Raw genomic sequence first — 24,013 nt, 5'->3', positions numbered from 1 at the left:
ATCCTATAGTTTAGAGATTGAATGGAACCTGAGGATCTAGGAGGGGGCTGGGTGACTGCAAGAAAGGCAGCTCTTTGCAAGACTGTTCTGTGTGATGGTCAGGTGTTGGAGCTCTGAAACCACAGAGCTTGGATTCCAACCCTGGCTTGCCACATGTGAGCTCTGTGATCTTGAGAAAGTTGTTCAATCTTTTCCATGGAAATAATAATAATAATAATAACAACTACCTCACAGGGATGTTGTGAGGATTAAATGACACTGTGAAGGTGTGACATAGCACCTGGTCCACAAGAACCACTCAATAAATATCAGTTACTGTTACTATGATCACTGCTACCACCAACTGGAGAAATAACTGGAAACTGAGGCTTTCACAAGACAGAAAGAACAAAATCCTGGCTTTTATGAGACAGTTGTGTACTACTCTGTTCTTGGACTCATTCATAAGGGGAAAAAAATCCCCATACCCCATATCACTCAAAAGCTGCATGCAGCACAGGCACAGTGGCTCATGCCTGTAATCCCAGCACTTTGGGAGGCTAAAGCAGGCAGATCGCTTGAGCCCAGGAGTTCCTAGCCTGGACAACATGGCAAAACCCCATCTCTACAAAAAATACAAAAATTAGCCAGGCATGGTTGTGCACACCTGCGGTCCTAGCTATCCAGGAGGCTGAAGTGGGAGAATCACCTGAGCTTGGGAGGTCGTGATGGGCTTGAGCCACGATCACGCCCCTGCACTCTACCCTGGGTGATGGGGCAAGACCCTGCCTCAAAAAACAAAAACAAAAAAAATCTGTATGCATGCCAAGTTTTAACAATAAGCAACATATGACACTACTCATACATGAATAGTTTATTTAATCTTCTATAAACCCACTTTTATTAAGTCTTCTCAAATTGCCAATGGGCATTTAGAAATTTTTATAGAAGCTTTGTAAAATTAGATATGATGGATCTGGCCCAAAATGGTATAAAGCCACAAGTCCTAAAGCAGATACTTCTGATAAATGGAAATAAAAACATAGAAAAAGATTTTTTAAAATAATAGCAGAACTAAAATTGACCATAGCCTAATACTAGAACCTGGGAGCAACTGACAGGACTAAATTAAAACACCAGCAGCTGAGACTTCAGCTCTTGATACAGTCTGGCTTCGATGAATAAAACAGAGGTCACCAGACAAAAGGAAGAAAGAGAAAGATGCTTCAAACCTCCTTTTTCATTCCTCAGCTTCATGTCTGTTCTCCTATCCTCTTCCCTAACTCTATCTCCACCTCTTCCAAATCTAAGCAGAAACCACAAATTCTAGAAAATATAACACTATTGTGGGTAAGAAGAGACTTGATGGTAGCACAACACATTTGTCTTAGATAAAGGCAATATACCATCACGATGAACCCTGATAACAACACGTACTGGAAATTGGCTTATCCATGTTCACAGTACCAGAGAATCAGGCAGTTGGAGGAGATAGAAGGTGCCACTTCAGTAGAGCAGGACACACCAATGATGTCCTAATGGAAACAGGAAACTGGACTGGGAGCAGTGCATACCAATATGCCACAAGTGTGAAAAGGGAATTGGATTATATAGCAAAAAAAAAAAGCTGAAACACAGGCAGATGGAAATTAAACACAACGAGTTGCCAAAAAAAAAAAACGCAGGAGAGGAGGAAGGATTCCAAGAAGATAATGTGATTACAGAAGTAATATACATATTGGAAACAGGTTTAGAACCAAACTGATGCTATAGAAAATCTATTTAGTGGTGTGGAAAACAGACTCTCCAAGTTCTAGTAGAACATAGAGGGAAAGAACATGGAAATTAAAATGACTCTAGTTGTGGAAGACAAAGACTGGAAAGTCAATATGAGGAAAATGTGTGTTCCTGAAGAAGAACTCAGAATAAATGGAAAAAAAGTAATAATCAAAGATATAGTAGAAGAAATTCTTCCTCACCTAAAGACAAACTGCATAAGCAGATCAAATGGGCCTTCAGTTTTCTGAAAAATCCATTAAAAGAAATTCACATCTACTCACATGCTTACAAACTATTTACAAGGATAAGTTTAAAATAAAATTTAATTTAAAAACCTATAAGCACCAAGGCAAATAAACCAGGTTGCCTAGCAAGTATGAAAATTAGTCAGGCTTCAGACTTCTCCAGTGTTGGACTAGCTCCATGGCAATGCTGTCTCAATGCCTATAGCATTTTGAAGAAGAGAAAAATTATGATCCAGTAATTTTCTGCCACCAATGTATCTGCCATGTTGAAAAGGGATGTTCAGATACGCAAGCTCTTAAGACACACAGGAGCTTCCAGAAAGCTTCTTGAATTTGTTGTCCAGAAAGGGAACAAAGTGACTGATAATGAAAAATAAAACTAATTTTAAAAGATAAACAATTGGCAGAAAGCTGGATATAAAAGTGGACTCAATAAAAACTGGAGTGAGGATTCTTTGGGGAGAGAAATATTCTAAAATTGGATAGTGGTGGGAGTGGCACAATTCTGAAAATTTACTAAAAATCACTGAATTGTATACTTAAGATGAATTTATTTTATGGCAAATTATGCCTCAATAAAGCTGTTTGAAAAACCAAACTCAAATATAAAAACTGATCAAATAGAAAAGCCAAAATCAAATACACTAACATAGCGTAGTAGGAGGTAGGCAGGATGACAGTGTGTTCAACACTTTATCACCAGAGGTGCCATTTCACAAGTGACTCTCACAATCTGAAAATGCTGATCAAAGAACATTTTTGAAAAATTAAAAATAACTACCACTAGAATATATGTCTTCCAAACATTAGAAAAGATAAAAGGTAAAGAAAATATAGCCCAGGGAGGGAGGATGGGGAAGGACTGGTCAACAGGTACAAAGTTGCACTTAGATAGGAAGAATAAATCCTGGTTTTCTATTGCGCAGTAGGGTGATTGTGGTTAACAATAATGTATTGTATATTTCAAATAGCTACACAAGAGGATGCTGAATGTTCTAACCACAATGAAAGGATCAACGTTTGAGGTGAAAGATATGCTAATTACCCTGATTTGATCATTATACAATATATACATGCATTGAAATATGACATTGTACCCCATAAATATGTACTATTATTTGTCAATTAAAAATAAAATAAAACTTAAAAGAAAATATAATCTATATACCAAATAAGAAAACATAAAGGAAAGAGCAACACAGCATCTTTTAAGTAGAAAACGCTGATATGCCAGAAATAAAAGCAAATATAATAATTATAACAATTACATTAATCTCCCCTATTAAAAATTTTGAAACTATAAACTTGGGTCAAAAAAACAAAATACTGTACCTAAAACAAAGTAAAATAAATATATAAGGGCAAAAACCTAATTTCTTGGTCTGATGAAAAGTGTAAACATTTTGAACTGAGAACTTCATTTAAAATGGTTATTCAACTTTATGTTTATTGCAACAGAAAGGTGACCATGACATATTTGTAAGTGGGAAAAAAATGTAGACTACACAACAGCATGCACAGAATGATCCCACGGCAAACTGTGAATGTGTGTGTTCATGTGCACACACACCCAATAGAATATATAAAAGGGATTCACTAAAACATCAGAAGTAGATTTGGGGAGATTTTAATGCTTTGGTCTGGTTGAGTTTTTAACAATGAGAATATAATATGTTCACACACAGAGATACACACACAAGATATTGTAAATTTGTAGAAAGACAGTGGTAAATACCATTTAGTGGTACTTACCCAATAATTTTATATTGGAAAACAGTAAAATTGATAGTGAATATATAATTCTCATAAATTCCATGAAACAAGTTATAGTGTACCAAAATATGTATAAAGCTAAAACTGAAATACAAGAAGAAATTCATAAGAACAAATTATATTAGGATAATTCTTTAATAAACAAATTGTCCTCATCAGGTCAAACAGCCAAAAAATAGAGAAAGAGCTAAATAATTGTATTAATGTAATTACTAATCTGGATAATGACTCTTCATTATATCATTACAACATAATTAAATTAATTTAATAAATACATTGACGATACATATGAAAACAGAAACATACTCTATTTTTCAGTGCCCATGAAACATGTACAAAAATTGATTTAGAATTGGACCACACAGAAAGTTGCAGTTATGCTCTTGACTACAGCCCTATCAAAAAGTCTAAAAGTTTTCTAATGAAAACTGGCAAATTTAAAGTTCATCAAGAATAAAAATGAGCAAAAATAGCCTGGGCGAAGTTGTTGCTTTGGGAAGCTGAGGCGGGAGGATTGCTTGAGGCCAGGAACTCGAGACCAGCCTGAGCTACACAGCAAGACTGTCTCCACAAAAATCAAAAAATTATCAGAGTGTGGTGGTACACACCTATAGTCCTAGCTACTTGGGAGCCTGAGGCAAGAGGATCACTAGAACCAAGAAGTTTGAGGCTACCGTGAGCTATGATCATGCCACCACACTTGAGGCTGGGCAACAGAGTGAGACTTTTTCTCTAAAAAAATTTAAAAATAGAGAGGAAATTCCAAAAGCAGACCCAAATATGTATGTGTGTGTAACATTAGTATTATTAAATTAATATTTTAAATCAGTGCAGAAAAAAGTGGGTAAATTCAGGGAAAAAACAAAATTAAATCTCTACCTTATTACAAAATGAATTTTAGATGAAGTAAGGATTTAAATATAAAAATAAAACTACAAAGTACTAGGAGAAAATATTGATGCATATTTTCAAAATCTGTTCAATGTAGAAGTTTTTCTAAACATGAATTATAAATGAATAAAACTGATAGGCTTATTTAAAAATTTAACATCTGAACATAAACAAGGTTAAAAGGCATATTTGCAAACTGTGAAAATTATTTGCAACAAATATCACAAAGGCTGAATAGCCTTAATTTTAATTTTTAATTTTGATATATAAAAATTTCATATAAATTAAAGGAAGTCAGGCCAGGTATGGTGGTTCACACCTGTAATCCCAGGGCTTTGAGAGGCTGAGGCAGGAGGATTGCTTGAGCCCAGGAGTTCAAGGCTGCAGTGAGCCAAGGTGATGTCACTACACTCTGGGCGACAGAGTGAGACCTTGCCTATAACAAAACAAAACTAAACTAAAGGAAATACCCCAATAGAAAAACTAGTGAAAGGCAGCAATGTGCTACTTATAAAAGAAATAAGTTGCACAGCTAGCACAGGCAGTAGAGCATGAGTCTCTTTAAGGAAATATAGATGCACACATATGTTTATTGCAGCACTATTCACAATAGCAAAGATTTGGAACCAACCCAAATGTCCATCAATGATAGACTGGATTAAGAAAATGTGGCACATATACACCATGGAATATTATGCAGCCATAAAAAAGGATGAGTTCATGTCCTTTCTAGGATATGGATGAAGCTGGAAACCACCATTCTGAGCAAACTATCACAAGGACAGAACATGTTCTCCCTCATAGGTGGGAGTTGAACAATGAGAACACTTGGACACAGTGCAAGGAACATCACATACTGGGGCCTGTCGTGGGGTGGGGGACAGGCGGAGGGATAGCATTAGGGGAAATACCTAATGTAAATGGTGAGTTAATGGGTGCAGCAAACCAACATGGCACATGTATACATATGTAACAAACCTGCAGGTTGTGCACATGTACCCTAGAACTTAAAGTATAATAAAAAAAAAAAAAAAAAGAAAGAAATATAGATGGTCGGCTGGGTGTGGTGGCTCACGCCTGTAATCCCAGCACTTTAGGAGACAGAGGCGGGCAGATCTCCTGAGGCCAGGAGTTCGAGACCAGCCTGACTAACATGGAGAAACCCTGTCTCTACTAAAAATACAAAATTAGCCGGGCGTGGTGGAGCATGCCTGCAATCCCAGCTACTCGGGAGGCTGAGGCAGGAGAATCGCTTGAACCCAGGAAGTGGAGGTGGCAGTGAGGTGCCACTGCACACTTCAGCCTGGGCAACAAAGGCCAAACTCCATCAAAAAAAAAAAATGTATATATATAGATGGTCAATTAACACAGGAACAAAACAGTTTCAATCTCACAAATAGTCAAATAACAGAATAGTTATATGTCTTCTTTTTTTTTTTTTTTTTTTGAGACAGAGTCTCGCTCTGTCGCCCAGGCTAGAATGCAGTGGCACGATCTCGGCTCACTGCAAGCTCCGCCTCCTGGGTTCACACCATTCTCCTGCCTCAGCCTCCCGAGTAGCTGGGACTGCAGGCGCCCGCCACCACGCCCGGCTAATTTTTTGTATTTTTAGTAGAGACGGGGTTTCACTGTATTAGCCAGGATGGTCTCGATCTCCTAACCTCGTGATCCGCCCACCTCCACCTCCCAAAGTGCTGACATTACAGGCATGAGCCACCACGCCCGGCCTATATGCCATTTTTTACTTATCAAGTTATAACTCTTTAAAGGTTAAAATCCCATGTTCATAACATCAACATGAAACCTCAAACCTCATGTGTGGAATTGTAAACTGGTAAGACATTGGAGAGTGGGAGTGGTTTAGAATGTACATTTCAAATGTGTCAAATATAGTCAATTCTTTCTACTCAACAATTCCTAAGGCAAAAAGGATTTATAAAGATGTAGAGACAATGATAGTTACCGTAATGTTATTTGTGGCAGCAAGAAAGCAGAAAGAACTTAAAGCACCCAACAATAGTGGACCAGCTAAATCAATCGTGATACCTTAAAAACTGTGATAAAGAAGAATATTCATATGAAAAGACATTAATTATACACTGTTAGATGGGAAAAAATAAACTACAATACAGTAATGGTCCCATATTTGAAAAAATAGTAATAAATGTACATTCATTAAGCAAAAACAACTTTTTTTTTGTTCAGGAAGATATTCACCAAAATGTTAATAGTGGTTCTGTCTACATGTTGATATGCCAGGTAGGATTTTTGTGTTCTCTTTGCCAATCTCTATTTTATAAATTTTTCCACAATCATATGTTTAACTTGCATAATAATTGTTAAAATAGTAACAATGGTAGTAATAGCATGCTGAAATTAAGCTCTTTCTCTTTTTGAAGAGCACTGGCATGCTAGTTCTTTTTCTCCTTAGCATGAAAGAAAGCACCATGGATCCACATTAAAAGAAAGATGTGGCTTGCCATCACCCTGAGGGACACTTTCAGTGGGATGATTACAGCTGCTATGACAACAATGGGAGGATGTGATGTCACATAATGATCCAGTGACTTCAACGGTCCCGTCCCAATGCAGAGCTTTGCTGCCAGCTGGAAATCCAGCAGAGACCTCATTAAGGGCATCTGTTCAGTAATCACTACAAGTTTCCCTTCATCACGCATCCAACTTTGAAAACAGCCCTACCGCAGAACTCCAATGCCTGATTCACAGAGGGCTTTAATCTTCCATTTCTGTAGCGCTCAGACTGACTACCACCAGAGGACCAGGGTCAAGTTTTGGTGCAGTCAGTAAGCACTACCTTGATCAACAGGGACCAGGGTGGGAAGAAGCATCCAGAGGACGTTTATTAACACCAACATAGACTAAAGCCTCAAGGTGTTTAACTAAGGTATCTTATTTTGCATCCTCCTAGAACATTTAAATATTGTAATTTCCATTAGAGAAAATCTAATACACCCCTAACGCATAGAAAAGAAGGGCAAATAGGAGTGACTGCACAGCAAGCCAGAGAATCAATTGCAAAATATGCATAATAAATTCTCCTACAATGAATATGAAATCCCAAGACCCTATTCACATGGCACTAGCACTGGTGCTCTGCATAGAATAGGGGCAAACTGCTATGGTAGAAGGAGCCAGACAGAACTGGTGTCAAGTCCCAGCTCTATTATTTAACCTCCTAAGCCTCTGTTTCCTCACCTATAAACTGAGAATAATAATGAGTCAAAAGAGTTGGAAAATTAAGCATAAAACTCTTAGCCTAGTACCTAGTATTCCAAATAAAGTTAGTTCCCCTTGAAAAGTTTCACAGAAAACTACACAGAAATGTCAATGAATTAACTGCTTCTTTATTAAGTCTTGACCAATGCAAGAGTCTCCTAACTGCCCGATCTTGCCACACCTACTGCTATTATCATCCTCACATATTACACTGTTCTTACACATGGTGTTTTCTCTGTCTAGAATGTTCCCAGAATTTCTCCCCTGTCCATCCCATCCCCAACCTCATCCAGCGCTGTGATTCCTAAACAAGGCACACAGCAGAATCACTTAGAGAGCTTTCTAAAAATGCACATGCCAGGCTGGGCACAGTGGCTCACGCCTGTAATCCCAGCACTTTGGGAGGCTGAGGCGGGCGGATCACCTGAGGTCAAGAGTTCAAGACAAACTGGCCAACACGGTGAAACCCCATCTCTACAAAAATACAAAAATTAGCCAGGCATGATGGTGGGTGCCTGTAATCCCAGCTACTTGGGAGGCTGAGGTGGGAGAATCTCTTGAACCTGGGAGGCAGAGGTTGCAGCGAGCAGAGATCGTGCCACTGCACTCCAGCCTGGGCGACAGAGTGAGCCTCTGTCTCAAAAAAAAAAAAAAAAAAAAGAGAGAAAAAAAGAAAAAAATGCACTTGCCACGTCCAACCCACAATTATGGAATTTGAATCTTCGGAGCATGGAGCCCAGAAATCCTTAACAAACTCTCTATTTGGTTTTTATGCAGCCAGCCCTGTTGCTGCGCGTTTGAGAACCACTGACGTGGCTGATTCCCACTTCTTTAAAACTCCATTCAAAAACTCTCATACATCACTGGTGGAATCATAAAATGGCGCAGACACTTTGAAAAAGTTTGACAGTTCCCTAAATGTTATACAATAATTTACCATACACCCCAACAATCCCACTCCTAGGAACCTACCCAAGAGACTTAAAACATATGTCCACACAAAGACATGTATGTAAATATTTATAGCAGCATTATTCATAATAACCAAAAACTGGAAACAACCTGTGTCCAACAATTAGTTAATGGATAAACAAATGTATATGTTCATATAATGGAATATTATTCAAAATAAAACAGAATGAAGTACTTATACATGGTGATGATTGCACAACTGTAAACTCACTAAAACTTGTTGAATTGTACTCTTAAAATGGGTAAATTTTATGGTATGTAGATTACACCTCAATAAAGCTGAAGAAAGGGAAAAGAAAGGGAGAAAAGGAACAGGAAGGAAGGGAGAAGAAGAAGAAAGAAGGAGGGAGGGGAGGAGAGGGGAAGGGAAGGGAGTGGTACTGGGGAGAAGAGAAGAGAGGAAGGGAGGGGAGGGGAGGGGAAGAGAGGAGAGGAGAGGACAGGAGAGAGGAGAAGGGGAGGGGAAGGGAGGGAAAGATAAAACAAGAGTGGAGAAAACTAAGTCCAAGCATTTGCCAACCCCTCCCCCTGCATTATCTTCATCCTTTATAAATCTCTCAAACAGCACTTGGCCTCAGCATGTTACTTGTCAGTGTCAGTCTCCCCACAAGCCCACATGCTTTTCAAGAATGAGAAAATTCTATAATATCTTCCTATACTTGCAGGGAGGTCAGTAGGCACTAACTAATGTTTGTAAGAGAATGTAGGAAGGAATGTGTGGTTGTTTGAGCTTTCTGCTGAAACACACTGTAAGAAACATTCTACCTCTAAGAACTTAATACTCAGTTTCCCTCTTATAAAGTCATAAACTCTGTCATTGGGATGCTAAGAGGAGATGCTAGATGTCCCAAAAGTGCTTTGGATTTTTACCCAAGGCATGTCCCACAGGTGTAAGAAGGGCACTTCCTCTGACATGTCCCACGCATAATCAAGCTCTCACATAACCATCGTAGCGTCAGATTCAAATCCAGATCTCTCCACTTCCCTGGATAAGTTCGTTAGTTTCCTCATCCAAAAATGAGAAATTAAATGAGCTAGTGCTTACAAAGCCCTTAGAAGAGCGTTTGGCATACAGCAAACGCTCAAAGAAAATAGTAGTATACATGGTATGTGGAAGGGGTGTGTGTTTGTATATAAAATATGTGTGCATATAATTGGTGAGACACCTCTGCCAAAATAGGCCATGCTGTGAAATACTCAGAAAAGTTTCACCTGCCTCATGGGGCATTCAGGATTAGGGAAGCTGATACAAACACAAAAGAGAGCCTAGGCACTAAGTTAGAGAGACCAAGAGAGCTAATTTAAAATATTCATATATACAATTAAGTTTTAAAAGCAGGTACTAGAACAACATGTATGATCCCATTTAAATAGAACTGCAATAGAATATTATGTGGACCAAGGATAGGATATTAACAGAGGTCATCTCTGGATAATGAGGTTTTCTTTCCTGAGTGCCTAAAATGAATATGGATCATTTTTATAGGCAAATAAAACTAATAATGCTATCTTCATTTTGTTAAAAAATGAATTAAGTAATTAGGAAAATTAAGACAGCCTCCAGCCCCCAAGGACCACCTACTGCTCTGGCAGCCTAAAAGTTTGCCTGGTTTGTTTGAAAGACAGAACTAATACCCAGAAGGCTACAGGAACGCCCAGATAGAAAGGAAGAATGCAGGCCACACAGAAATGGCTAGTTATTATTAATACATAATAGCAAGAACATTCAGCAAATACTCAACAACTGATTCTCCACAGCATAGCCAGAGTGTGTGTTTATAAACAGAAATCTGATCTTGTCCCATCTCCCTAAAATGGCCAAACTGCCTTCCACTGCTCTTGGAGAAAAAACAAAATCCTCCAGTGGGCCTGTAAGGCCTCATATAATCACCTCTCCAGCCTCTTCTTAATGATCTCACAGCCCTCAATAGCCCATCTCCTCCCTCCAGCCACAGGGCCTCTGCACAGGCTGCCTGATCCACCTGGAGGCTCTCCCATCGCCTCCCCAACACCCTTCACCAGGGAAGCCCATCCCAACCCCCAGACAGATTAGATACCCCTGCTGGGCATGACCACAGCACCCTGGCCTTGCCATCAGAGGACTAAGAACAGTTTACCAATGTCTGTGGGCCCCACTAGGCTGTCATCACCATGTCATCAGGGCTGGCTTGTTTGCTCATATAGTATCCCTAGTGCCTAACACAATCGCTGCCATAAAGAATGCACTCCATAAAGACAGGCTAAGTGAGTGGTTATGGCCCATGCGCACGCAGGGCACTGCAAAGTACGAGTCCAGAGAAAAGCAAAGGCCAGGTCATGGAAGGCCCATGGGTCCTACCTGGGAATGTGGGCTTGATCCTGCATGCAATGGGAATCTCCCTCCTGGGTTTTAAACGGAAGGGCAGCAGGATCAAAAAGCCTACAGACTTTAAATACTAATTAGATGAGGTGAGGGTAGGAATCTGCACAGGAAAAGGAATCTACAGTGGTTCCCAGGTTTCTAGTTCAGATGCCCAAGCTTTCAAAAATGTAGAAACTGGCCGGGCGCAGTGCCTCACACCTGTAATCCCAACACTTTAGGAGGCCCAGGCAGGCAGATCACTTGAGGTCAGGGGCTCGAGACCAGCCTGGCTAACATGGTGAAACCCCATCTCCCAGCTACTTGGGAGGCTGAGGCAGGAGAGTCACTTGAACCCGGAAGGCAGAGGTTGGAGTGAGCCAGGATTATGCCACTGCACTCCAGCGTGGCAACAGAGTGAGACTCCATCTTAAAAAAACAAAATGTAGAAACTGGATTGGAATCATGGTTCTGAAACAAGTCACTCCGACTTCTTGGAGTAGCAGTTTCTCCATCTGTAAAATGGAGCTGCTCATAGATCTTTTTCAGGGGAATTTGTAGCATCAAATGAGCTGATGTTTGGGAAAGTGCTTTACCAATAGTAAAGCCTCTCATTATCATCAGCAACATGGGGGCAATGGTTTGCATAATTACCCCCAAAAAATAGCCTCCTTGAAATAGTCACTAAGACCAGGCTTACAGTCTTACACAACTGGACTAAATTCTGCATCTTTTAAACACTTTTCACCGTCTTAAACGGTTGGCCTCATAAATGACCCAGATGAGAAAGAAAGAAAATGCATCCTGTTGGAAAACTGGGTTTCTGTGGGGCCCAGCAGATGGTTGGGATCTAGTCTGGCTCAAGTCCTGCTGGTTCCCTCTTTAAGAGATGATGGATTCCTCTCCAATATTAACTGACTCGATACAATTTGAAAAGTAATTTCCAACTGTTTAAGGTGAGTCACTAGATACAGTGGACCTTTCTGAGAAACTGTAAACCAATTACTTTAAAAAAGAATTCCATTCACTTTCCCACTCACTGCTTAAATCCTATTGTGTTAATGTGTGTTCCCTGGGCCCAAAGTCAGAGAAAAACAATGCCAGCTTTCTCTTAGGGCCTCTCAGAGAGATGAAATTTCCAAAGGGCTGGAGGGTTCCCCTATTTGTGATTACTGGGCAAACATCTAAGCCAGCAGAAATACCTTCAGGTTTGGCATGAACTAGGAAGAAGAAAAGGGAAGGGGAAGGAGTCAGTATTTTTCAATATTTTTATAAGCACCTGCAATTGTCATTACTGGGCTAGAACTTTACATATGTCACATCATATGTAGATATTATTATTCCTACTTTACAAAATTAAGAAACAAGATTCAGAAAGGTAAAAAAAAGAGGTCAGAGGCCAGGCACAGTGGCTCATGCCTGTAATCCCAACACTTTGGGAGGGCAAAGCAGAAGGATCGCTTGAGCCCACGAGTTGAAGACCAGCCTGAGCAACATAGTGAGACCCCATCTCTAGAAATAATAAAAATAAGTTAGCTGGCATGGTGGTGCACACCTGTAGTCCCAGCTACTCAGAGGCAGGCTGAGGCAGGGGGATCACTTGAGCCCAGGAAGTCAAGGCTGTGGTGAACCGTGATCGTACCATTGCACTCCAGCCTAAGTGACAAAGCAAGACTGTCTCTAAAAGCTAACTAAATAAATAAGTGGTCAGCTATTTCATAAATGGTGAACATGACAACTTATCAATTCACATTCTGTTTTGTCCAAAGACAAAGAAGGAATATTCTCTCCACCATATACACTACAAAAATTTTATTGAGATAATCTCTAAGAGCCAATATGTCTGAGAAATGAAATATGTAATTCAGCAGGTCCAACACAACAAAACCAAAAAAAAAAATTAAGCCAGGAAAGAGCCCTGTAGTTGAACTACAATGAAACCCTTACTTATTACTTTGACCTTGAGCAAGTCACTTCTCCATCTAATTTCAGCTTGTGAAAGCTGAATTAGACTATCTATGATGCTGGTGGTTACTAGTCCATGCAAGTCCAGAAGGGGTTTCTTCTCCTTTTCTCCTCCCCAAGCCCATGGAATCGTACCTGAGCCACTCTATGAAGTTACCACAAAGAGAGGCAGCACAGCCATTTGGGGAAGCAGAGAGAAAGTCAGCAAATCAATTCCTGCAATGTGGTTTCTTCTCAAACTCTGGCAGCAGTACCCGTGACCTAATACTCCAGGGCAGAGTCTTGGGTGCTTTGGACCCTCGTCCAGAAGACACTGCCTTCCACCAAGTGAAAATCAACTTCTAGCAACTCTGCCTCCAAGCCTGCCCAGGGTCCCCTGGGGAAGGCCTGGTTCTCAGGCCAACGTCCCAACACACTTCAGTGCCTGTCTGCCAGCAGCACAGGAAGTGCCAACCAGCTCTCCCCAAAGCAGCTGGCACCAATTACCCCAACCCAGCTGGAAGCACCTGGCTTGGCTGAGACAGGCACTCCAGATCCCTGGCCTGGTCGGAAATCCTACCCTAAAACAAAGACAGACTTGCAGCCATGCCAGAATGCTACATAAGTGGCTGGTGGAGGGTTGGCGGAGGCAGCCAGGGGCAGGCGGGTGAGCACCGTCCAGGGAAGCAGCTGTGGGTCTGGGAGTCTCGCCCACACCCTGATTTCAGAATCCCTCCATCATCACAACCAACAGCTACCAATTAACAGGCACCTAGAGCACACTGGGATCTTACATTCCTCATCCTCTTGAACCCTCCCAACAACGCAACAAAGAAGGAATCGCTATCCCCATTTACTAATGAGGTCCCCAAGGGTCACAGAGGTGAATGATCATTCCCACAGCCACAGAGATAAGAAGTGCCAGAACTGGGTCTAGAGCCCATGTCTTCTGTATCACTTGCCTTTCCACCTGGCATCCTGGCCTAGGAGAGCTAACATTCTAACAAGGGCCTGGCAGCTAGGGACTTGCTTTGCAAAACCATCACAAGTGACACAGTAAATCCTGAAAGATGTTAACCTGCTGAGGAAATGGGAACACATGGATCCATGAAGAATAACCATAAAGTATCAAGAGATCATTACCCAAAGACACAAAAGTGAAGCACACGAAAAATGCCAATTTTGAACAACAGAAAGCAGAAGACAAAGTCATCCTTACAGTTTTTCAAACAACAGTATATATGGCAATTTGATCAAGCAGGACTCAGAGTTGGTTATTATTATTTTCAAGTTAATAATATTATGAAAATATCTTACAATGGATATAAACTATAAATATATAATAATAAAAACATTTACATAGAACTTTACCAGGTGCTATTCTGAGTGCTTGATGTGTATTAACTCCTCTAACACCCTAGGAGGTAGGTAATACAATTGTCTACATTTAACAGATGAGCACATTGAAATACAGAAAGGTTAAGTAACTTGTCCAAAATTACACAGCTACTAAACTGTGAAGCCAAAATTCAACCAAGGCAGTCAAACTCCAGAATCCAACTCTTAACCTCTGCACAGACTGCCTCTCAAATCCAACAAGCATTTATCAAGCAGGATCCAGGCTAGATGCTTCTATGTCTATTATTAATTTGTTATTCATTCTTACATTTACTCTTCATAACAAATCTAGTAGCATGAATTGAAGCCAAAAAGGTTTCATATCACATCAGAATGGAGCTAGCCCTGCAGGCACTCAGAAACACTTGGAAATCTCCAGCTAGTCCCCATTTCCCGCTGGAATTTGATAGTTAGCATATAGGTGAAATAGCTGGAAGGCCTGGGCAGCTACACATGGACTTGCCTTTGGTCCTTCCTTGAGTTTAGCTCAGTGGTTATTAAACTTCACCATAAGTAAGAAAACTGTACAATGCTCTATACACAAAGCCTAGTATGCTTACTTCATGAATAATTTCACCTCTGAGCTCTTAACTAGTCCTGCACACAGTTTGCCTCCTCTTTGGTCTGAACTCTACAAAGCATCCATCACAAATCCCCAGTGTACCTCACTTAGCCATTCCCCAGCATCTCACCTACTCTGAGAAGGCCAGGGTCAGGACTCGAAGCTCACCTCTTCCGGGAGGGGCAGGAATCACAGAGATTTCCTTACTTAACCAGTTTGTTTACAGATGGAGAAACTGTGGCCCAGGTTAAGTGACTTACCCAGGATCAAAGAGCAAGTTAGTAAGGTGCTAACCCCATCTCTGAGTCCAGTATGTGTTTTCTACTAGTCTATGCTTTTCTCCTCTGTGGTTCCCCCGCCCTTCTACAGTGTCTACTTCAGTGTTATGTTCAGCAAATATTTATTAACCTACCAATAATAATAGTTCACAATTTTGAATGCCTTGACTGTGCCAGGCCCTGTGCTAGAAGCTACAGCTTCATTATGACTTTCATGGGCCCTAGAAAGTTTTGCTTTTGTGGTTCCCTTCCTCCACAAAAAAATAATTTTTTAAAATTTAAAATATATTTTAGGACTACATTGAAATGAAGAACATAATAATGTTTTCTTAACTTCTTTATTATTTGTTGAGGTAAGAACACTTAACATGAGATCTACCCTCTAAGCAAATTTTTAGGCATACAATGTTGTACTGCAGATCTTTAGAGCTTGACTAAAACTCTATGAAGTAAAATATTTTATTCAATCTAAAAGATTATTTTTTCTTTCAATTCTAAAAGAAATTAAAATATTTTCAGAATCCTAAAAATATTGCAGTCTGATCACTATGCTTACTGTACCCAGTGGATAAATCAGCCCTAGTAAGTGTTCTAGTTGCACTATCTCATTTGATTTCCTACCCTAGCATGGTGGATACTATTTATTATGTCCATTTTACAGCTTAGGAGTCTTAACATTAGCCATGAAATGCCACCTCTCTAAGATCACAACAAAAGGAAGATGGGGTTCTAGATTTGAACCACAAGTGTCTGACTCCAGAGACTGTCATATTCTGGACTCTTACTCAGTGCAATTTACCCATCCTGGTCCCCTCCTCCTGCTGTGTTCCAGGCCAATCCCGAAGCCCAGCTCAGGACTGTTATTCCTTCGTTACTATTCTCCCCACCACTTCCAACTTCCCCATGGCCCCAGGTGGACCCTGTCCAGGTCTGTGGAGGCTGAGTAGACATGCCAGGCACACTGTGTGGCTCCGGAAAGTGCATCAGCCTATAGGAGGGCAGCAGGGTGTACAGGGCATCCTGTACAGGGCATCCTGGCTGCCCACATCCTGGCTGTACAGGGCATCCTGGCTGCCCACCCACAGAGTGCAGCCACAAACCCTGGGGATCACACCACTGATGCTCACCCACTCCCAGCCAGCACCAGCTCTATTCACAGTATGATTTCAGGCAAAGGGAAGGGACATTGAACAGACACCCACAGTGTGACAGCCAGGCACTGTGCATGGCCCTTCATTCCACTGGCCATGGTTCACCCACAAGGAAGGTGTTACCACCTCCACTTATTCAGAGAAGAAAATTGAGGCTGAGAGAAGCTAAATGGCTCACCTAATGGGCATGATAAATCTGTGTGTGACTCCAAAGCCCAGGGTTTTCCACAGCAAATACAACCTCTCAGCTGGCCCCTTAAAAGCAGGCACTCTAATTGTTTGCTGACAATGGCAACTCCATTGTGAGGGCTCCTCAGGCAAAAGACAGGGCTGCTCTGGTCGAAGTGCAAATGCTGTGAGGTGGCATACACCGGTTTTAACCAGCATTAACTTTCCCTAATAACAGCATTTGGAGGGCATTTTGGAGTTGTTTCATGCATACCTTCACTCGATCCTCACCATACTGCCATAACCTAAGGATCTTACTCCCCATTTTACATATGAGGAAACTGAGGCTCAGAGATAATGTGATTTGCCCATGGTGCAGAATGGAAGAGGATGAACAGCAGAGCAGAGACTGCAAGACTCCGTTTGCAGACTCCTCTTCCCACACCCTGCCGCACCTGACTGACGCTGAGATACGACTGAGGGAGAGAAGTAGGTCCATGAGCACTGGGAGGAGGCCATAGAATATTTTACCTGGAATCCTTACTGGGTTCTTTGCTCCCCGCCATCACTCCCAACCAGGTGTAAAAGCTCCAAAGTTCTTGTTTCCACCCAGACTGCCTGCTTGTCTAAGCAAGCAGATGGAAGGCAGACAAGACACTCAGCTGAGAGAGCACAGAGACCAGTCTGGGCTCAGAAAGTCCTCAACCATATGCCCCAGGGGAGGCCAGGGGCCTCTCTGCCACAGCTGGAGAGTGGGCCACACCCCCAGTGTGTGCAGCCAGTTCAATCAGGCCTCAGCCACCCACAGAGCCCTGCCTGCCCAGATCCCCTCTGAGAGGAGCATCCACGAGCAAACCTCCTCCCTTCAGCTTAGCCTCCGTCCCCTGCTGTCCAAGGGTAGGTCAGGGAACCCCCACTCCCAGCCCCTCGAGCCTCCGATTGCTGTCTAGGGGCTTCTTGTTTTTCCTCCTCTGGGACAACCCAAGGAGAGAAACACAAGGCAGAAAAGCCAGTGGCTGCTGCTAAAGGAAACACATCTCCGTTAGCAACACCTCTTCAGTACAGGCCTAGAATTTTCCACAACACCAACAGGTTCATTTTTGAAGGAAGCAGCTTCTTTGACATTCACTCCGCCAACTTCACATCCCTCTGAGCCTCTGGTTTCATCCACCTCCTCCTGACACCATGCAGGTCATCACCAAGGGCCTGAGGGAAATGATGGGCCCTCCCTCAGCCCCATTTTCTCATCTGTAAAATGAACAGGGAGGAGCATCAAAAGAGATCGAGTGGGGCCCACTCAGGTGATTTAAAAGAAAAAATGTGCTTTTGTTTTTGGCAGACATACATCACTTTGAGGGGGAGGTGTTTGTTTGTATTTCAGGCAGCCTTCTGGAGAGAGCAAGAATCTGTGAATGACTTAATACAAACCCAAATAGACATCCAAACTCCAGAAGGAAAGTTCTTCTGAAATACAAGGTACTGCACCTACGCACCCCAATCATTCACTTCATATGCAAATGCTCCTTCACAAGTACTACCTCACCAGAGTCAATTTATACTTGCACTTCCACATATGGCCTTCGATTATGTCATCAGGATAATCACTTGCTGCAATCATAGTAAGTTCAATGGTTTCCCAGGGATGGAACTCTCAAAGCATCAAGGCGCTTTGAAAGTCAGCACTTCTGAATGTGACACATGTTCAATCTTAGTCTTGTTTCCAAGAACTTTTGACCACACACCCATTTCATGACTTGAGAAAATTACATAAAGAGGGTGCAAAATAATTTGCTCTGGGACAGGGAAGCATGGGACTGAGGGAGCCCAGTGAGGCAGATTAACTAACCTTGTTTCTTCTACCTGATCTTCCTCCAGGGAGCAGCAACCCCACCCTGTCCCACATGCAGCCATGGTCTCATCTCTTTCTGGTTTTGCTCCAGCCTTGGCTGGTTAAGCAGAGTTAACAAACTCCCAGATCTCTCTGCTGCAGAATGTTGGGCTAGTACCGAGGCTCCAGCAGAAATAAAGTCCACTGTGGGAGGCAGCATGATGTGTGGGACAAACCCCGGGCTGAGGGGTCAGGGCAGATGTGATTTGAACCCAACTCTGCCACCTCCTAGCTGTGTGCCTTCTGAAAAATTATTTCCTCTGGAGTCTTGGGAGTTTCTTCTCCTAAAACAGGGGTCATAACAGCTACCTTTCAGAGCTGTCGAAACATTGCTGGTGGGAGTAGAAGTTGGTAAATCTTTTTAGAAGGCAGTTGAGCAATATGTTTTAAAGTTCCTAAAAATGTTGATACTCTTGGACTAAGCAATTAAGCTTCTAGAAGGTTATCTTTAAGAAGTACTCATGGGCCGGGCACAGTGGCTCACACCTGTAATCCCAACACTTTGGGAGACCGAGGTGGGTGGATCACGAGGTCAGGAGATCGAGACCATCCTGGCTAACACAGTGAAACCCCACCTCTACTAAAAATACAAAAAAAATTAGTGGGGCGTGTTGGCGGGCGCCTGTAGTCCCAGCTACTCCGGAGGCTGAGGCAGGAGAACGGTGTGAACCCGGGAGGCGGAGCTTGCAGTGAGCTGAGATCCGGCCACTGTACTCCAGCCCGGGTGACAGAGCAAGACTCTGTCTCAAAAAAAAAAAAAAAAGTACTCATGATATACTCAAAGATTTAGTTTTTTATAGCTGTTTATCATGGTGAAAATTAAAAGCAACCTAAATAGCCAACAATAGGAAGTTGATTTTTTAAATACTTTATATATAGCATGAAACAAAACTAATAGGGTTTTTTTAAATAACACATTTTTCAAACATTATTATTTCATTTTGTAAAAACAATATACATATTAGAAGTACATACAAGAAATATTAATATTTAGCATTGGATGATAAAATGACAGTTAATTTTCTTTCTTCCTTTTTTATTATTGTATTTTCTAAACTTGGCCTAAAATTTCTTAAATGTCTCTCTAGCAACTTACTAATTTCTGCTTTTTAAAATGGTTATGTATGAACATATCACATCGCCCCAAGAATACAAATTCCTTGAACACAGATTCTAAGTCTGATTTATCTCCATAAACTCCCCATGATATTAGCTTAGTGCCTTGAATAATTACAATTACCATTTATTGAATGTTTGCCATGTGGCAGGCATTGTGCTAAATTGTATCTCTTAGTATAGTAAAATTGAATAAATGTGGAAAGGGAAGGGAAGAAGAATAAGTAGAAAGAAGTGAATGAATAAATTCTCAGCAATCTGAAATAAGTTGGCAGCTATCTCACTTGGAAGCGACCGGCTCATTTTTAGAGTCTCTTCTGACCACCAGACCATACCAATCTGCTAGACCAACTCTTCTAACAGAAAGGGAAAATGTCAGGAAGAGGAGGACCACACTATGATCCTGGATTTTAGAAAGCCACACTTTGAAGGATAAGAGCTCATAAGGACAACCTGGTATAACTTTTGAGAATTTTCTTACCAGAGTCAAGAAAACCAATTTAACATGACAATGATCTATTAATGAAACACTTTTGACTTTGGCAACCTTTAATTCTTTTCTACAAGCACTCCCTTAGCACCCACCAACACCATTTGAGAAGGAAAGATACATAAGCAGTCTCATCCTTAAGGAATTTTTAATGCAATGAGGACTACCAACAGGTGCCTAAATAACTGATTCAAGGCACGGTGTGAGCTCCAACAGAGAACTCAGGGACTGGAGAGATTGCCAAGGGAGAAATTCTTTCTGATGGGGATGGAGTGGAAGAGGTGGAAAGTGAAAGCTGGGATCTGAAGCATAGACAAGATTTCTCAGTGCTGTGTTGAGGGAATGGCATTCCTGCCTGCAGGAACAGCCTAGGCAAAGGCTCAGAGGGGTAGGATTTGGTACGTTTGGAGAAGGGCAAGTGTTCAGTCCATGTCCCAGAAACCTTGGGCTACTTCATTAAGAACAAAAGTGGCCCTGAGATGAGCTCCTTTTCTTGGTCTCTTCTTGGCCCTAGTACTTTCCTGATACACATCCAAGCAGACACAGCCCACAAAAAGCAAAATAATCTACCCCCTCATTTTCAAAAGCTTTGGAGTTCAGTTCAGATTAAGACCACAGTAAACTGAGTACTTCCAAAAGTAGGAATCAGAGTGGCTCCTGCCTCTGTCCTGCTGTTCTCCAAAGGCTGACGTCCCAAAAAGCAGGCCTCCAGGGCTCTACCTGAGACTTGGGTTCTACTCACCTCCAAGGAAGATGTGGAGGCAATCCCTCACAAGTAGTTTCAGAACAGTCACAGCATGGGGCGGAAGGTAGAAGTGTCAAGCACCCACCTCTTCAAATGCTAGGCCTCCAGAGGGTCAACCCTGTGGTCCTGCTGCTCCCTGAAGGTCCCCACAACCCCCTCTGGTCCCCCTCTTGGTGAAGGGTTTTGGGGGAAATAAAACAGGAGCCACTGGTAGTCCCAAGGGCAGGAGAGGGAAACACCACCTGCAGCTCAGAGACACCACAGCTTTTTCTCAAATACTTTCGGTAGCATGATATATGATCCCCCCTCCCTGCGGCCTCTCTCTCTGAGACTGAATTGGCCTCTTTTTCTGCTTTATTTTTCTGAATCTCTCTGTTCTCTTCTCTCTCTTCATGTGTCCCTTTTCCTTTGTTTCAACTTTTATGGAAACTATTGTTCAATCTCTCTCTCTCTCTCTCTGAATTCCCCGGTCTCTGCCTCTCTCAGCCTCTCCTCTCTTGTTTCAGTCACTGTCTCCACGTCTTTGTCACTCTATTAGTCTGTCTTGACGTCCGTCTCTATCTCTGGGGCCTAGGTGTTTCTATCAGTGTCCCCGTGTCTGGATGTTCCTGCTGCTCTGTCTGTGTGTCTCTATCATGTCCACATCTTCCTGTCGCTTTCTGTCTCCCTCCCTCGGCACTCCTATCTTCATCTCTCCATCGCAGCGTCTCCAGCCCTATTTCCACCCCTCCTTTCCCCCGGCCTGCGTTATTCAAATCGCAGCCAGGAAATCGAGCAGTTCGGGGAGGTGTGATGCTGAAAACCAGCTTCCGCGCGACGCCGGGTCGGAGCCCCCGAGGGGTGCCGGGGGGACAGCCCAGGGTGCGGCTTCTGTCCCGACCCAGTCGCCGCTCCCGGGGGCTCCCGCCCGGCGAACACCCTCCGGCCCCAGCCCGACTCCTGAGCTCCCCCTGCCCGCTTAGAAAGGAACTCTGACCGCCACCGGAGAGGGCGTTTGCCCGAGCCAGGAGTCCGAGAGGGGTGGAAAGTTCTCACCGATGGTGAAGCTGTAGCCATCGATGCTGAAAGTGGCGCTGCGGCATTTTTTGAAGCCCTCCTTCCTGTTGCTGGCGTCCGTCATGGCTCGGCCGGCCGGGCAGGGGCCTCGCAGCGCGACCAGCGGCGTCCGCCGTCCCCCACACGGCGGAGTGAGCAGCCCGGAGCTCGGCGGCGAATCCTTCTCCGGCCGCGCCGCGCTGTCACCCTCAGCCCCGCCGTGCGCTGGCAGCTGAGCGCCTGGAGACAAGAGCGGGGACCCAACGTCAACAGCTAAAGCGCTAGGAGCTCGGCGGAGGCAGGAGCCGTCGCGACTGCCCCATCTCCAAGCCGAGTTCCAGAGGCGGCGAGAGGAGTGTCAGGAAGGGAGGACGCGCGCCGCAGCGCGCGGACGGGGCTGACCGGTGGGCGCGGAGACCCCTGCCTGGCCACGCTACTCTCTGCCAGCCGCGGAGCCCGCGCGCCACAGGCACGTCTGTTTTCCACTTCAGCTTCTCCTTCCGTCTCTGGTGGCTGGGGGGATTTGGGGACCCAAGGGAATGGCTGAATTGGCGTCGTGCGTCTTCTAGATATGTTTTCTCTGGCAGACCGGGGAGCTTCCAGAAAGCACATCAACAGATGGAAAGGCAAACCCCTTAGCCATGAGATGTTGCCGAAGTTTACTCCAAACAAGGAAGTCGGGAAAATCGCCACGCCCACTTCCTCCTAGCCACTGCCCCCAGCACTGGCCTGGAGCCCCGATAGTGTTTCTTCTCCACTGTCCCTGCCAGGAAGGTAATGTCAAAGTCACCGGAGGCTCTATGATGTGAAATGTACAATCGAATTAGAACTCGCCCCTTACCAACCATTCCAAATAGCTTTTCCTGTCCTTTCGAATTTGGGTTTGCCCAATGTGATAGACTCCTGGAATTTGCTGATGTGGAAGATATCTTACCAATCCCATAGCTGACGCTCTTATTACAGGAGAGGAAACTGAGGCTGGGTGGGGCTTGAGAAAAGTGCTACACAAGGAAGCGGCGGACATTGGAGGCAGAAGTTTCACTTTATGACGATACCAAGTTAGCCATTGGCCTTTCCAGTGTCTGAAATGACCGAGTTAGGCAAGGCTTATACTGGGAAAATTATTCCCCACCGATCAGCAAGCAATTATTGAGGATTTACAGTTGCAGTGCTATCAGAGGCTGCGGATGCCCACGGGAAAAGAGACCACAGCTGAGTCACACAGAAGAGTCCACGGTATAACAATGTGGAATGAGGGTTCTGTGCTCAAGCTATTGTGAGACTACATTTAATTTAGCCTCATTTTTGTGATGAAATTTGACACAATTAACAAACACTTGCCAATAATAAGAATCAACCAGGTATATTCCTAATTGATTCCAGTTGAGTTTAGAGGGTAATGGCTCCACATATCTTCAGAATCTAATGAAGATTAGAAACCTTGTCCCAAAAAAAAGCACACAGACACACATGTACAATATTCTACATACAACTTCAGGGGGCCCATTAAAACCCCCAAGCCTACTGGAACCCAGGTTAATGCATGTCCCAGGAATTTAATCTTTTTCAATTCACCAAGTATTTTTAAAGAAATGGAATTGTGTCAGAGTGTATGTAGTTGACACTTCAGTTATAAATTCTCTCAGGAAAGACCTAGAACCACATTCACATGGTCTGGTTAGGTTGGTAGCGAGATTAATTAATCATAAAGGCAACCAACAGTGTCTTGAACCTCATGCCACATAGAATGGCATATTTCGGCATGCAGTCAGGGGTGTTTCAAAATCATCATGTAGTCCCTGAGACTGTAATATCCACGCCTGGAACCTGTTACAACATGGAGGCATGAAAAGGGCTCTGCTCACAGATAGACCTGGGTCTGAAAGCTGGCTCCACCACTTACCAGCTACATGGTGACCTCCCTGAGTCTTACTTTCCTCCTCTGACAAGGATTAAGTAGGAGTAAGTGCATAAAACCTAGGCACACTGTATGCATCCAGTTACTGCAATCACTAGCTAACTCC

The 24,013-nt window shown here is 43.0% G+C and overlaps 1 protein-coding gene across 5 annotated transcripts in view; it reads right to left on the bottom strand.

The window, feature by feature from the left end:
* PDE1C (phosphodiesterase 1C) overlaps positions 1–22,745 on the bottom strand; it is a 558,870-nt gene extending 536,125 nt beyond the window's left edge. For 3 of the 5 annotated variants that reach the window (XM_024249266.2, XM_054558851.2, XM_054558852.1), the window contains exon 1: positions 21,990–22,130. In XM_024249266.2, coding sequence (XP_024105034.2) covers positions 21,990–22,074 — 85 coding nt within the window. In that variant the 5' untranslated portion in view covers positions 22,075–22,130. Of the gene's footprint in view, positions 1–16,725; positions 16,775–21,989 lie in introns of those variants that run through there. The other 2 variants (XM_054558853.1, XM_054558857.1) reach the window with 2 other exon arrangements.
* Between the last annotated feature and the right edge of the window lie 1,268 nt (positions 22,746–24,013).

This window comes from Pongo abelii, chromosome 6 (genome assembly GCF_028885655.2).
Source record: "Pongo abelii isolate AG06213 chromosome 6, NHGRI_mPonAbe1-v2.0_pri, whole genome shotgun sequence".
NCBI lineage: Eukaryota > Metazoa > Chordata > Mammalia > Primates > Hominidae > Pongo > Pongo abelii.
This window is presented reverse-complemented; position numbering and strand designations above follow the sequence as displayed.